The 15,515-nt window shown below is 36.9% G+C and overlaps 1 protein-coding gene across 10 annotated transcripts in view; it reads left to right on the top strand.

Moving 5' to 3' along the window:
• The window catches only part of FAM184A (family with sequence similarity 184 member A), a 171,121-nt gene extending 156,623 nt beyond the window's left edge, over positions 1-14,498 (top strand). For 5 of the 10 annotated variants that reach the window (XM_048844685.2, XM_048844681.2, XM_048844686.2 and 2 more), the window contains 3 exons: positions 3,814-3,918; positions 10,667-10,866; positions 12,594-14,498. In XM_048844685.2, coding sequence (XP_048700642.2) covers positions 3,814-3,918; positions 10,667-10,866; positions 12,594-12,663 — 375 coding nt within the window. In that variant the 3' untranslated portion in view covers positions 12,664-14,498. Of the gene's footprint in view, positions 1-445; positions 525-3,813; positions 3,919-10,666; positions 10,867-11,811; positions 11,906-12,593 lie in introns of those variants that run through there. The other 5 variants (XM_048844683.2, XM_048844688.2, XR_007355835.2 and 2 more) reach the window with 4 other exon arrangements.
• The last annotated feature ends 1,017 nt before the right edge of the window (positions 14,499-15,515 follow it).

Here is a 15,515-nt window from a genome sequence, read left to right as displayed (position 1 = left end):
AATATAAAACATATGCATTGGAAAGTATGGGAATACAGAATTAAGGAATCCCAAATAACTTTACTTCCACCTTTGTATCTGTACCATCCTGTAGGTGCCCTCAGTGTAAGGTAGTTATATTCCCATGGCTAAATGGTATGTTGAAAAATGGACAGGAAATCTGGTGACTGAGTGCATCTTAAACCCTGTATACATTGGTGTTTTGCCTACATCTGTGGACATCTCAAACCATATTGACCTTGGCTTTTGCAAAAGAGTATACAAATGCTAATCGTAAGTAATACTAGGATTAAGAAATCTGCAGGCTCAGGGAGCTCAACCATTGAGGAAAATGAAACTTTAAAATCGTGTGAGAGTTTTCTATTAGGAAGAGGGGATGGGAGTTAAATATTGTAGGTCTTGGGGTATATATGAAGTGTAACAATAATATTTTTCACTTGTATAGTGCCTTCCATCTGAGGAACTCAATGTACATGCTTTATAAACAACAAGTAAATTAGCTTTACAACACCTCTGTAAAGCAGGTAAGTACTATTATCTCCATTGTACAGCTAAAGAAATTGAGACACGGTAATTGAGACAAGCTTAAAATCTAAGTCTCCCGACACTCAATTTTGTGCCTTACCCCCATTATTCTTCTCTCCAGAGGCAAAATGTTGGTGTTGCTGTTTTGTCAAGGGAAGGTGAACCGGAGAGTAGTCTCTGGTTGAGTAGGTAACATATGTACAGTATAATGAATAGGTGGTGCATACATTCATGAGCATGTTACGGTGTGATAGTAATATGTGGTTCCAATTGTCATATGTAAACAGACTGTCTCATGATTTTGAGTGGATGATTAGTAGGGATATGAGGGCAGACTTAAGGTTGTTTGGGGTACCATAACTATAATTCCATACTTTCCAATATTTTCAGTGTGGAGAACTAAGTGTAACTGAATTTCCTGGCTTTCAGATATGTGTGTTTCTTAAAACTACAACATTACATTGTTTCTTTCTCTGAAGTTATTCAGGGCTTAACAAACATTGTTTTGGAATTTCCTTTGGTGTTGTAAAAAGAAAAAGAGTACTAGTGGCACCTTAGAGACTAACCAATTTATTTGAGCATAAGCTTTTGTGAGCTACAGCTCATCCGATGATGAAGTGAGCTGTAGCTCATGAAAGCTCATGCTCAAATAAATTGGTTAGTCTCTAAGGTGCCACTAGTACTCCTTTTCTTTTTGCGCATACAGACTAACATGGCTGCTACTCTGAAATCTTTGGTGTTGTCTTTTTCCTTCAAAGAATAGCTGAATGACACCACATTACATTTTTAGGTTGGACTGTCCTCACTAGCAGAGTCAAAGCTTCAAAGCAATGGCTAGTTCTAAGATTGCCACCTTTCAGCTAAACAGCTGATATAAATGCCACATCATTGGACTGGGGAAAGAGAGATGTGGGTGGCAGAGGGAGGAATGTGAAAATGTAAGGTGTCTGAGTATGCTGGGTGATGTAGCGAAAGGTATGGGTACCTTTGCTAATAAGACAGAAAATATTGGAAAGGGCAGGTGTGTTTCCCCTTCCCTCAATAACCTTTTATTGTAGAGCACTCGTTTCACTAGCTCAGGTATATTGAGACTTGTGCTCTACTTGTTCCTTTCACATCTACATGGTCTCTGCTGTTCTGCACACAGTAATAATGTGGTGGATGAGGAGAATTTCGGTTATGTTTCTTTTTGAAAAATCTACAAACTAAATTGCCCGAAGCTCAGTTTTATCAACCTTGAAGATAGAGGAGTAAGCTAACCCTGTCCAGATTTGATCCTGTGACTCTAGGAAAATTAAATATTTCAAATCAGGTGTTTAAATCAGTAAGACAAACCCTTCATCAGAGCATGAATATTCCATTATAACTTCTCACATTTTGTTTCTAAACCTGCTTGTCTTTCAGCAGAAAATACTACCAAACATCCACTCCCTTAATTCTTCCCATTCCATCCCAGTTTATGCATTCTTGAGAGTCTCCCACCCATTCCTGACTATGTAGAAAGCATCCCACAGAAGCAAAGTGAATTTCCTGGTATACTCTGTAGTTTACTAGAGAAGGACTGGACTAGGAATCAGGAGTCTTAGGTTCTAAACCATCTTTTATAGTTGCTTGCTATGTGATGTTGGACAGGTCTGTTAAACTTTCTGAATCCTGTAAAACTGGTAATATATATACTCTAGGAATGTTGTGAGCTAAATAATAGGATTTTCCTATCTGACTGAGCTGCTTTTAGTGTGACTGTAAATGAGGTTGGTCTGGTCTTCAACCTAATTGTGAGGTTCATCATCTGGCCCGCTGACGTACTATATATACTGAACATGCACAATATTGTTAAGATGAGAATAAAATATAGGAGTTTTTGGCTCCCAGTCTTGTAATGTGCTAAACCATATGACCTCAGGAGAGTTAGAGATACCATCATCACTTTCTTCAAGAAAATATTTTTACTGTACCAATGAATTTAGAGGAAGAGGAGGACATAAATTGTCTTTATGGTGCTTACATTTTTTACACCAGACAGTTCTTTGCTGAACTTTACTAAGTCTGTCAGACTCTTGACAAATCTTACAAGATTTAGTGGATCTTAAGTCTGCAGCAGCATGATGGAATGTTTGACGCTCCTAATTCAGCAAAAATAGCTTAAAAAAATTAAAAAGCAGGGTTTTTTTAAATTGTAGAAGTTCAAGAACTTGAAGAAACCAATTTGAAGTTTTTATGTCAAGCTACCTCTGAGATATTTCATGACAAAATAGCATTAAGTCCTAAATGTAAGCCATATCTAATTTTCCCAACTTCCATATCTCAGAAATGGCTTGTCCAATTTACCTCACTTTTGGCACCAAAAAGAAGAAAAAGTTCCTCTGGTCATAGACCACACAAACAAGATTTATGTCAGACAGGACCTAACACAGGATTTTAGACAGGTGAGGATGGGGACAAATCAGTTTAATAAGGGGAAACTGGTTACAACCAGACAACTACTCTGAACCTTCACAGCTCAAAGTGCTTGTTGCTGAACTAGGAACATCAGAATATAGTCAGGCTGCTGTAGCCTTATTTGGGGAGTTGTAGACACTCAGCATATCATAGGATTGGGAGGGCCTCTCTTAGCAACTCCATAGGGATGTTGTGTGCATTAGTTAAAAGTTCATACAACATTTTGAAAATGTAAAGCATTTGAAATTAATGGCACTTGAGAAGGCTCACTTCTCAGCCTTTAGTCTTTTTACTACAGCTTCACTGATGGGGACATATTTGACTGAGGCCACACAAGAAGATAGTGACAGAAAAAAGATTGGTTTCAGAGTAGCAGCCATGTTAGTCTGTATCCGCAAAAGGAACAGTACTTGTGGCACCTTAGAGACTAACAAATTTATTAGAGCATAAGCTTTTGTGAGCTACAGCTCACTTCATCGGATGCATAGAATGGAACATACAGTAAGATGCTTATGCTCTAATAAATTTGTTAGTCTCTAAGGTGTCACAAGTACTCCAGAACAAAGATTAAGTATTGTGGGTCCCTGCCTATCCACAGTCCACTAAACTATGCTGTCTCTCAAGTGTAAAATGTACATAAGAGAAACCCGTTAATGTAAATTATTTAGTGTTTCTTTAATTGTATGTAAGATCATACATAAATAAATTTTAAATAATGGATTGATTGGAATTGATAGAAATACAGGTTTGGAACTGAATGTGTTTGAAACAGTGTTATATACAGATCTTGCCATTAGCTAGTGGAAAATGCATAAAGAGAAGTTTGTATTTCTTGTTCTTCTTTATTAGGATGACAAAAAATTCTATCAACTGGAACTAGTCAACAGAGAGACTAACTTCAACAAAGTGTTTAATGCAAGCCCTAATGTCGGAATTATTAATCCACTGGTGAAGGTAGGCTTCACAGGCTCTATTGCTAAAATGGAAAAGAAATCTATGTTAATACATAGTGTAAAAAAAAAAAAGTATATAGAGACATGATAGTCTCTGTATTTTGTTAGATGTGTTAGTCTCTATATTTTGTTTGATGTGTTCAAAACACTGCATATAGTTTATTGCTTGCCTGTATTCTATTTATTATTATTTATTTGTATTATGGTAGTACTTAGGGATCCAAACTGAGATTGTGTTCCAGTGTGCTGGCTACTGTGAAAACATAGCATAAAAGATAGTCCCTGCCCTGAAAAGCTTAAAATCTAAATAGACAAGATAGACAACAGATAGAGGAGGAAGGATTATAACATACAAATAAAGTGAGCAGTGATGATCTGAAAATGTCATGTTAGTTCCATAGAGACACAAGGTGGGTGAGGTGGTAAATATTTTTTATTGGACCATCTTCTGTTGGTGAGAGAGACAAGCTTTCAAGCTTACACAGAGCTCTTCTTCAGGTCTGGGAAACATCAGAGTGTGGCAGCTAAATACAAGATGGAACAGATTGTTTAGCATAAGTAGTTAACCCATACTTCAGAGGACCATTCAAGGTGAAGTGGCTCGTTAACACCCCTCCAGTCATGAGGGGAGGAGAGAAAAGGGAGGAAAGGCAGCTGTGGGTGGTTGTTAGTGGGTTATACATTGTTGTAATAAGCCAAAACACTGCATTTATGGAGTTAAATCAGTCTCTTACCTTAACTAACCTTTTTAAGGTTTCACATAAGATCATATAAGAACATTTCCCTGTCTCTCCCCCATATGCTGTCTGTAGGTTCCCTGGTCCCTCATATTTTGCAGGGCCCAGCAGCTCTGTAAAGCTCTTTGGTGTGCAAGGTCCCCTGGTACTGCTACATTAAAATTGGTCTCATAGTAAACTCTGGAGTGCTCTGTGTGGGAAAACTCAAAATGTGAGAAATTTAAATAAAATGAAAGCCTGGGCCTAACAGACAATATCAGAACTGTGGACACCTAAACCAGATCAAGGGGCGGTTTCCACTTAAAGGCGCATGTAGAAATACAGACACTGCACCCCTGTTAGTTGGGCATGCAAATATCAGCATAGAAGGTGAAGCATGGCTTAGGTGAGTAGAGTAGAGTACCCTACCCTGGCTCTCTAAATAACAATCAGTGCCTCTCACATCTACACTGCCATTTTTAGCAGTGTAATGTCCCATTCCTGGAGTCTTTCCCCACTGCAAACTGGTCAGAGCTTTTTACTGTGACATGTAGCTTACAGGCACTCTATACACTGCCAGAAGATAAAGGGTTGGGAGTGTGTGTTCAAAAGTTTTGGAAGATTTTCTCAACCAGTTGTCTTAAACCTTTGAGGTTTAAATATGGATGTTAGCTGGTGTGGGTTTTTTTGTTTTCTTTTGGGATTGTTGAGTTAGGGTTTTGTTTTTGTTTTTTTGTCGCTTTGATTTATGAAGTACTTATACAAACTTCTGCAGTCTCAGATCTTCAGACTGATCACTCACAAATATTTGGACATACACTTCTATCATTTATACCTTTTCAGATCAGAGCCATAATCCATAAACGTGCCTTAAGAATTAAAAGATTTCTAGAACTTGGATTTTGTATAATTACCTAGCAATGTTTTAGATTTAAATTATTTTACATTATATTAGTTTTCTAGTTTAAATTAAATAGAAACTTTATTAAACCATTTTCTTCAGCTCATCAGGAATAATTGTGACCTTATCCAATTTAAAAAAAAACACATACTGAGCTATGCTGATGGCATAGCAACAGTCTAGAGTGCTAGCACAGAAGATATCCATGGGTTCAGAAGCAACTTGGGAATTCATAATTAAGGGCCTGACTCAGTGTATATTGCAGTCAAAGGAAGGATGCCTACTGACTGGAGTAGAATTAGGATCAGGCCCTAAAAGTTGCAGAAGTGATTTGTGGGAATGTGAGCCATGGGGAAAATATTTGGGAAGATGCTTGTTTCCTCTTGGCCAGGCTAAACAGCAGGATTAAAACTTATTGAAACTGAACAATACTGTAAATTCTACTTTTACTGGAATAGAGATGATAGAATAAATAGTCAACAAAAAAGGAAAGTAAGACTGAGGGAGACAACCTAAAACGAAGGGGGGAAATAACAGCTAATATTGCATTAATAAAACATAACTGTGATCAATCAGAATAACAACATGAAGATTCAAGCGTCATTAGTTTGTTTTTCTTCTTTCTCATGCATCTTTATTTTACTTATTCAAATGTTTCTCTTCATAATAACCAAATGATCAAGATCTGGGAAGTGCTGCATTCAGCATAGTTAAGATAACGTTGTGAAAGTAAAAGAACGAGGAGTACTTGGGGCACCTTAGAGACTAACAAATGTATTTGGGCATAAGCTTTTGTGGACTAAAACCCACTTCATCAGATACATGGAGTGGAAAATACAGTAGGAAGATAGATATACAGAGAACATGAAAAGATGGGGGTTGCCTTACCAACTCTAATGAGACAAATCAATTACAGTGTGCTATTGTCAGCAGGAGGAAAAATCACTTTTGTAGTGGTAATCAGGATGGCCCATTCAAACAGTTGACAAGAAGGTGTGAGTAACAATAGGGGGGAAAATTAGCATGGGGAAATAGTTTTTAGTTTTCAGAGGAACAGCCGTGTTAGTCTGTATTCGCAAAAAGAAAAGGAGTACTTGTGGCACCTTAGAGACTAACCAATTTATTTGAGCATGAGCTTTCGTGAGCTACAGCTCACTTCATCAGATGTTTACCGTGGAAACAAAGTCTGCTGCAGTTTCCACGGTAAACATCTGATGAAGTGAGCTGTAGCTCACGAAAGCTCATGCTCAAATAAATTGGTTAGTCTCTAAGGTGCCACAAGTACTCCTTTAGTTTTTAGTTTGTGTAATGACCCAGACCTGGCAATGGGGTTTGTTGCAAGGATAGGTTCCTAGGTTAGTGTTTTTGTTGTGTGGTGTGTGGTTTCTGGTGAGTATTTGCTTCAAGTTGGGGGGCTGTCTCCCAAGATCTGTGAGAGTAAGGGATCATCCTTCAGGATAGGTTGTAGTTCAGGGATCTCAAACTCAAATCACCATGAGGGCCACATGAGGACTAGTACATTGGCCCAAGGGCTGCATCACTGACACCTTTTCATATAAAGATACAAAAGCCCCCCCACCCTGCCCTCAGCCCTGCCCCCACTCCACCCCTTTCATGAGGCCCTGCCTCTGCCCTGCCTCTTCCGACCTCTTCCCTGCCCCCATTCCAACCCCTTCCCCAAATCCCCACCACTGCCCCACCTCTTCTCTGCCTCCTCCCCTGAGCGCATGGCTTCCCGCTCCTCCCCCCTCCCTACTGGAAAGTGCTAAGCATCACTAAACAGCTGTTTGACGGCAGGAAGCACCTGGAGGTAGGCAGAGGAACAGGGACGTGGTGCGCTGGGGTGGCAGCAGGTGATAGGAGCTTTGCGGCCACAGGAAATAACTCTGAGGGGATATGGGGGGGCCGGGGAGTTGCAGGCTGCGTGTTTGAGGCCCCTGTTGTAGATCCTTGATGATGTGCTGGAGAGGTTTTAGTTGGGGGCTGAAGGTGACGGCTAGTGGCATTCTGTTATTTTCTTTGTTGGGACTGTCCTGTAATAGGTGACTTCTGGGTACTCTTCTGGCTCTGTCAATCTCTTTTGTCACTTCAGCAGGTGGGTATTTTAGTTTTAAGAATGCTTGATAGAGATCTTGTAGGTGTTTGTCTCTGAGGGATTGGAGCAAATGCGGTTGTATCTTAGAGCTTGGCTGTAGACAATGGATCGTGTGATGTGGTTGAGTTTTGACTGCATTTTAAATTTTAATTAAATAAATTAGTATTTAGTGGAAATCTCACATTCCCAGTACTGCTAGATATATTTTTCCCAGTTTTCTTGAAGCTACTCTACACTGGATATGAAAAAAAATTCTTTGATTTCCCCTCCTCAAAATCCAGTCTCCTTCCCCCACTCCAATATTTTTCTGTGGCAGTCTTTGTTTCATCAGCCTTCTATTACAAAGTGACTTGATTCAGTACTATTAATGAGGCCATGACATATTATTCAGCATTGACAGCAGTTATTTTTAACATGTGTATCCAACTATACAGCAGCTGTGCCAGTGTGAACCAGTGGAGTGTGCTGTCCATTTGCACCCGTAGACATTGCCATATGTTGGTGGGAATAGGGGCAGGAAAAAAGCCCAACATATAAGGATGAAAAACCTGAGCATTTTCCATCAACTGTAGTGTAAGAGCTTCAGTGGGCAAAAAGCTGAAGAGTTCAGTGGGTGATGTCAGTGAGAGAGAACAGCAGTCCTTGGGTAGTTAAAGACCAACATCTCAATTAGTAATGACTTTGTCTCCCCTTGCCAAAATATTTTGTCCTTTCTTGTTCTGAGAGCACTGGATTTTCTTTGTTTTTTTTTCAAGTACATGTTACTAGAGAACAGTTTTAGAGGGAAAAGGAGACTCTTAGGTCAGGAATTGTAAGTAACTCTGGTCTTTGAACATTGAGTCATGATTAGGCAGAATCACTGCAGCACGATTGACAGCTTCTTAAATGTATGCCGCAGATCTCTGTAGTACTATATGGTCACGTTATTTGAGATTCTATGATGTTTTGAGTGAATTTAATGAAAGTGCTAAATGTTATTTTGTATCTTCAGAGTGCACTGTTTACAAAATTCTAGAAACCTAGTTTATTATATGTATTTTACAATAGAAACTATTTTATTTTTCCTGAGTGCTTGGATGTAGAGAATATACTCAAGAAAATTTAAAGGTAGTACGTAAGAGAAAGCTGCCAGAAAAAAATGACCCATGAAGCACAAAGCTTTAATACAATATAATTTCTTTTATACCACTACTGGTATACTTTACAGACAAATCTTTATCACACAGACACATAGTGTATGTGTGATAAAACAAAGTGGGACAGTCTTAATTTAATCCTTCTCAACGGAAGACCTTTCCCCCTAGTACTTAAAAAGGGACCTTACTGTTCCCTCTATCAAGACCCTGATTTATATTGACCTTTATTCAGGTGGGAGGGGGAGAGAAACACTGAGAGTAACCCCCTTTGGAACATATTGGCTCAGTGTGGTTGTTTCAGGCTGATCTATGGAGGTGTTGTCTCTGAACTTTGAATGTGCTACATTAACAGCACTTGCCGCTACCAGCCAGGTAAGAGGCCAGAATTCAAACCTAGGTCTCTCATCTGGCAGTACTGGACACTATCAATAGGGCAATGTAGCCATCTACATTTCAACTCTTTTCTATACTTGAACTCATTGTTCCTGTTGTTTCAAATGCAGTTCTACTCTTCAGAGTAGATGTTATAATTTTATGACAGAATTACAGATGAATTTGTCTCTTGGGGGCTCCATATAAAATGTTTACACATTTTACACAGTTTGCACAGTTTACAAGTAACAAGATTTTTTTCTAAGTGCTTTAGATGGGGTTGTATATGTATTTATGAATAGTATTTGTGAGAAAAAATGAACCCAGTTTCACTTTTAAATCAAGTGGAGTATATTTTTAATGAAAACCTTGTTACTGTGTAAATAGGAAGTACATGAGCCAGAAGTAATCAATAGATATTAAATATGGTATGCCTCACTAGACCATTTCTCTGTAAAAACTTTTGAGATTTAAACCTCCCATATATTTATAAGTTCTGAAAAATCAGTGAGTGGGAGATAAAGCTAGTACTGGCATGGCAAATAGTAGATAATCATTCATTTTACCTCGTAATAAATTACTGATACTAAAATATCAATATCAGAATACAGGTTTCAGAGTAGCAGCTGTGTTAGCCTGTATCCGCAAAAAGAAAAGGAGTACTTGTGGCACCTTAGAGACTTACACATTTATTTGAGCATAAGCTTTCGTGAGCTACAGCTCACTTCATCGGATGCATTAAGAATAACTCCTCTTTCTCTTTGAATCACTTGAAGTACTGTCAGTTGAAGTTGAAAGATACTTCAAACTGAAAAGTTGATTTAGTTGTGCCATCTAGTGGCTAGAAATATTCTACTTAGAGATAAAAGGTTGTGCTTTTTTCTTTCTGGCAAGGAACTGAAATACAGTGTAGGATCAGTTATATCCTTCATAATAATGTAATATACCGATTGATTTGGGGGTCACTAGTGCTTTAATAAAAGAATGTACCTTAATTACAGATTTTCTAAGTTTCTGGTCGAAGACAAAAACTAATTGTTTACCAAACTATACTTAAATGGCAAAGTGAAACGTATTGAACAGATTTACCTTTCCCGCCAATGAATTTGCTGCATTGCATTTGACAACAGAACTATTTCACTAATCCAGAGAATGTGTTTAAGTAGAAATGAAGGATAGTAGACTGAAGTATAATTTTGTAGAGAACTAGCTACCTCCCCATCTCCGTCCAATAAAATATCTTGCTCTATACGTTCAATCCATGAGAATAATATACATATTGACTGCTGAGCTAGGCCTGAATTCCTTAGTAAATTTGCTTAAATATTTAATTTTCCTTTGAGAATTTATGCTATTCGGCATTGTTCAAGGAATACAATAAAGGTGCAATTATAGAAACCATTCCACTTCCTTCCCAAACTTGCTTCCCATCCAAAAAAAAAAAGCTATAAAGGAACCTTCTTATCTACCAATCTCCTCATCTGTCCTGGTGCAAGGAGCCTTCCTTACATTTTTTATTTTTAATGCAGCAAAAGAAGAAGAATGATAAATCAACAAACAGGTTTGTGAGTGTCCCCAATCTAAGTGCTCTGGAATCCAGCGGAGTGGGCAATGGACATCCTAACCGCCTGGATCCCATTCCTAATTCACCCATCCATGATATTGAGTTCAACAGCAGCAAACCACTTCCACAGCCAATACCACCCAAAGAGCCCAAGACGTTTTTGAGGTGAGCACTGCCTCACCAATCCTTTTTTTTTCTTAACTCATAGAAATTTTCCTATTCAGATGAAAATCCCACTTGTTTTATTAAAACTTTGAGTACAAATATTACTATGGAATTTTTACACTCTGTTTCTAACCTCTTTACAGTAATCCTTTTTATTGTAGAACCTGTTGAAATGTGAAATATTTTTTGACCTTTTTATAAGTCTTGAACCCTCAACTTTTAAAACCTTTTAATATTGCTTAATATGATTCATGTGCTTCCAATTGTTTACATTTTATGAACAATTGTTTTAAATGTTTGTGTGATTTACTAGTTGTCCTTTGGGAATTGTTTTTAACATACGGATTTTTTATTCATTATTGTGTGATGACTTCTATATGACACAATTGTTTTCTGTGGTACGTTGATTTTTTTTTTGTCCTTTTCCTCATTTCTGTCAAATTGTTTCATAAACATTAGTTTAGTGCAGAAATGGGAAATATGTATGGTTGGGTGTTTTAATGCTGCCTTTCCAGTATAAAAGTTAGCATTAAAATCTCCAGGATTAGGTCTTTGAAAGGGATGGTAGAGTGAATTGCACTATTGATTTAACAAATGAATTAAGAGGGAAGACTCGGGGCTTTAGGTGCCTGGATCCTGAGTGCACTGCAGAAGTGGTATTCTCTATCTGTAGTTGGAATTGCTTGCTATCCTATTCCTACAACACACTTTATTTGCAAATCAAACCAATGGCATAAGTGTCAGTTGGACAAGCAGTTGTTTCCCTTCCCTTATGATTTACATGGGTAATGCCACAGTTCTGACAAGTGTTAAAAATAGAAGTGGGAAATGGTAGAATTAAAAATAAATAAGTAGTAACATTCTGTTTCAACAAAATATACTTTTGTTAAATACGTTGTGTTGCTTATTTTTCCCTGTGCATGTGATATGCATGCTTCTGCTCAGACGTCAGTAATGTGCATGTGCATGAATTCATGGATTGTGATACTGGAGTTTCCATTGCAAATTGTTTCGTGACTTGTATTACCCCAATAAAACGGTAGGATTGTTTTGTTCTTAATTTTTGTTGACCAAAGAACTTTGATCTAGCATTAAAATTACATACATTTTTCTTGCTAATTCAGTAGTATGATTAACATGTTTGAGGGGGGAAAAAACTTGTTTGTCATGCACCAATTTCCTTTTTCCTAGTATATAATTAATGTATTTTAAATTGTGTGCATGAAATGATACAAGTAATATTTCAGTTTGATTTATGTAAAATATTAAAATAGCATGTATTTTTGTTTAGTTACTGACTAGTCTTTGTTAAGCACATGTCTTTAAGAATGTGATGCTTGCATCATACTTCTGAAAACTATCTTAACCAGAGGAAAAGGATACTAAAAGAGGACCCTCCAAAGTTCACCCCCCCCAACAAAAAAATTTTATCCAAAAAAACAGTTAACTGTATGATTTTAATTAATATTATCTCCAAATATTTTTCCACCTTACGACGTGGCTTCTTAATTTGTCTGTGCTGCTGATGCTCTCCAATGGAGTGGATGATCACAGATATTGCAGAGGGACATTAACCTAGAGTATATGCTACAGAATGTGATATTTGATTTATGAAAAGGTTTTTTGATCATTTATGTTCCGTATTGTATTCTCTGTGCTTTTTCCAGACGTTTTGCACTCTTTATTTTGGTTGTGGGTTAAAAATGTTTTTCTTTTTATGAATTTAGCCCTCCTCAGACTGAAGCTTCACCAGATCCACAACGCCAGGAATGGTTTGCCCGATACTTCACATTCTGAGAATTTTTTTTTTTGTGGCATAGCGTGGTGTGGATTGTTTATAAGAGCATGCCTTTAAGTAACCCTATGTGAACAAGCTTTCCTGTACTATGTCAAACACTGTGAATGAGAAAGTATTTGTCTCTCTGATTTGAAAATGCACTGTATTTCATGTGGTATTTGTTGGAATCACTTGACATGATATTATATAATGTGCGTAATTATATCAATTATTTTTATTTAAAATGGAAGAGTCTTTAAACTTTGTATTTATTACGTAATAAATTTTGGTAGAACAAACATAAGGCTTTCCCCATTTTTCCTATAAATATATGTTTTCTTTGGTTGCAGTAAGGCTCCCCCTCCTTCCAAAGCAATGTACTGCATGGTTATAAATATCAAAATAATCTTTCAATGATGGATAAAATAAAATAAAAAATATCAGACTAGGGCAAGGTATGTTTAATCCATCCCAAATTTATTTTTATTTGTAGCACTTTAATAATTGTCCTCTTACTAACATTTAAAGTGATGAATACGAAATAAATCAGACATAGTTTAGCTGCTGGCCTTCAGAATTGAGTGACTTTGATAAGACCATAAAAAAAACATTCAGCATTTTCTTTTTTGCGAACTTCTTACTTACTGCTCATTAGACTGTGCACTCTAGAAATAACTACTACATTTGATGTTGAGTTTCACCAGAACCTGCCTTCACAAATTACCTGTTTATTTTATGAATATCTATGAAGACAAATGCTCTTCGGAACATTTGGGATACTACACTAAGTATCACTGTGTAAACCAAGAATCATTAAAGGAAATCTGCATTTTGGGACATCCTCCTTCAGGCAGAATACAGACTTTAAAAGTAACCCTAGACAAATTATACACACAATCGTATGCAAATCTTTCATTAAAGCTCAACCATATTCAATTATCTACATGAAGGAAGTTTCTTTTTTACCTTTTGACATGAATCCATGGACTACTCGGCTTTTTCAGGTAGTAAGCCTGATTCCCTAGTCTGTTACACTGGTGTGACACCAGTATTACTTCATTGCCAGACAACTGCTATAACAGATTGGAGAGTCAGGCCTATTGGCTTTATTATTTATATTCTTTGATAATTCAAAGATTACCACAAAGTAATTAACACTGGTAGTCTCAGGGAGAAAAATATGTTTGTTTTATGAATGTATTTTAAATCTGAAACTCTCTTTAAAAACAGCAAAGGACTATTCTGATTTATTTAAATAAGATTTTAATAGCACATACAAAAGCACATAGATCTTCATTATTTCCTCTGAAGCCCTGACTATATCCTATTTCCCTTTATATACAAACAAATATCCAGTAAAAGATACTCAGTAGTTATAATAATAATAAGTTTTATATGTAGTAATATATATATATATAAATGAACAATTTGTATGTTTTCAAAAATTTCATTTAGAATATTTTATATCTTCTATAACTCAGCTTGAAAACTTTCACTGAAAGCCATGCTCTGGTGATCCTACCATAGTGTAAAGTAAACAGCAGATTCTGTGTAGTTGGTGGACTCAACTGTCGGTAAATGCAATTTTTAATTTTAGAAGAAAGCCATATTGGGCCAAAATGTTGGATTTCTTGGCTGTTACCTGAAATAAAACACACTAGCTCATTTTGCTATAACATTCTGAAGTGAGTGTTATATTTTTTCTTCTCTGCTTTGCCAGTGTTGTTAAAAGTACACTGCTTCTTTGCTAACCCGGTACCTCATTGGTTAGAGTGTTAAGTTGCATAATCATACGTTTTTGCTTATGAAATTTATAGATATAAACTATAAATAAAACCAATGAAACTCCACTTCAGATTTTCCTGTTCATGCATTTTTTGCTCTCTTCAGTAAATGGTGTATTGGTAGCCTCTGCCTTTGGGCATCAGCTTTCCAGTGGTGAGAACAAACTCAAGAAACCGTCAGTTCGAGTCCTTTAAGATCAGCAGTTTTCAAACTGACAAACAAGTGTGTCCTGACAAAACCAGTCAATTCCCAAAGAACCCAGGAAGACTGAAAAGTTTCTGCCAAATGGTATCCAGAATACTTGATGCAAACTTTATTCCACATTATTTTTACTGTCTTTCATGTTCGATTCACATAGGAACCTGCATTACCAGATTAGACCATTGTTCCATCTAGACTTGTGTCCTACTTCTTGTAGTTTGTGATGCTTTAGAGAGAGAATGAGAGAAAACTCCTTTATGCCACTGGTTAAGAGCCCAGTCCTGCAAACTTTTTCTCTCACATGTAGTCTTTCCTCACATAGCATTCTTACCTTCATATTAGTTCCATGGGAATACTCTTACAAGGGAGGATTTTCAGAATCAGGACCTATTTGTGCAGTACTGTTTATGGGACTGGGCAAATTCCTTCTTAGCTCCCATGAGTGACATTTTAGTATTTTGATGCATGAGATTAGCTTATCTGTATCATTGTAGCTTGTCCAAATATAAATGTTGTTAATGGTAATAAAATTGACTATCCCTTTTGTTGTTAAAATTCTATCAAGAAAGTTTGGGGTTGTTATGTATCAACATTAAATGTTCAAATAAATTAACAAGTAGCAAAGTACACAGGCAAATGCAAAGAGACACTTTAACACTATACACTTGGTCAAAAGCATAGCAAAACTATGGTTTAGTCAATATTACACTTCTCCAGAGAGAGTGACATGATAAGGGAATGAAGTTCAGTGATGAACTGCATTTGACATAATGGCAAAATGTAAAGAAATCCCATGAACAATCATAAGGTTGTCTTAAAATTCAGCCACAGGGTCATATTCTCTTCTTCAAGCTGGACCCTTTTTTCACTCTTGTGGTACAAAAGA

Source organism: Caretta caretta, chromosome 3 (assembly GCF_965140235.1).
Source record: "Caretta caretta isolate rCarCar2 chromosome 3, rCarCar1.hap1, whole genome shotgun sequence".
Lineage (NCBI taxonomy): Eukaryota > Metazoa > Chordata > Testudines > Cheloniidae > Caretta > Caretta caretta.
Note: the sequence above shows the minus strand (reverse complement) of the source record. Positions and strands in the feature narration are given on the sequence as shown.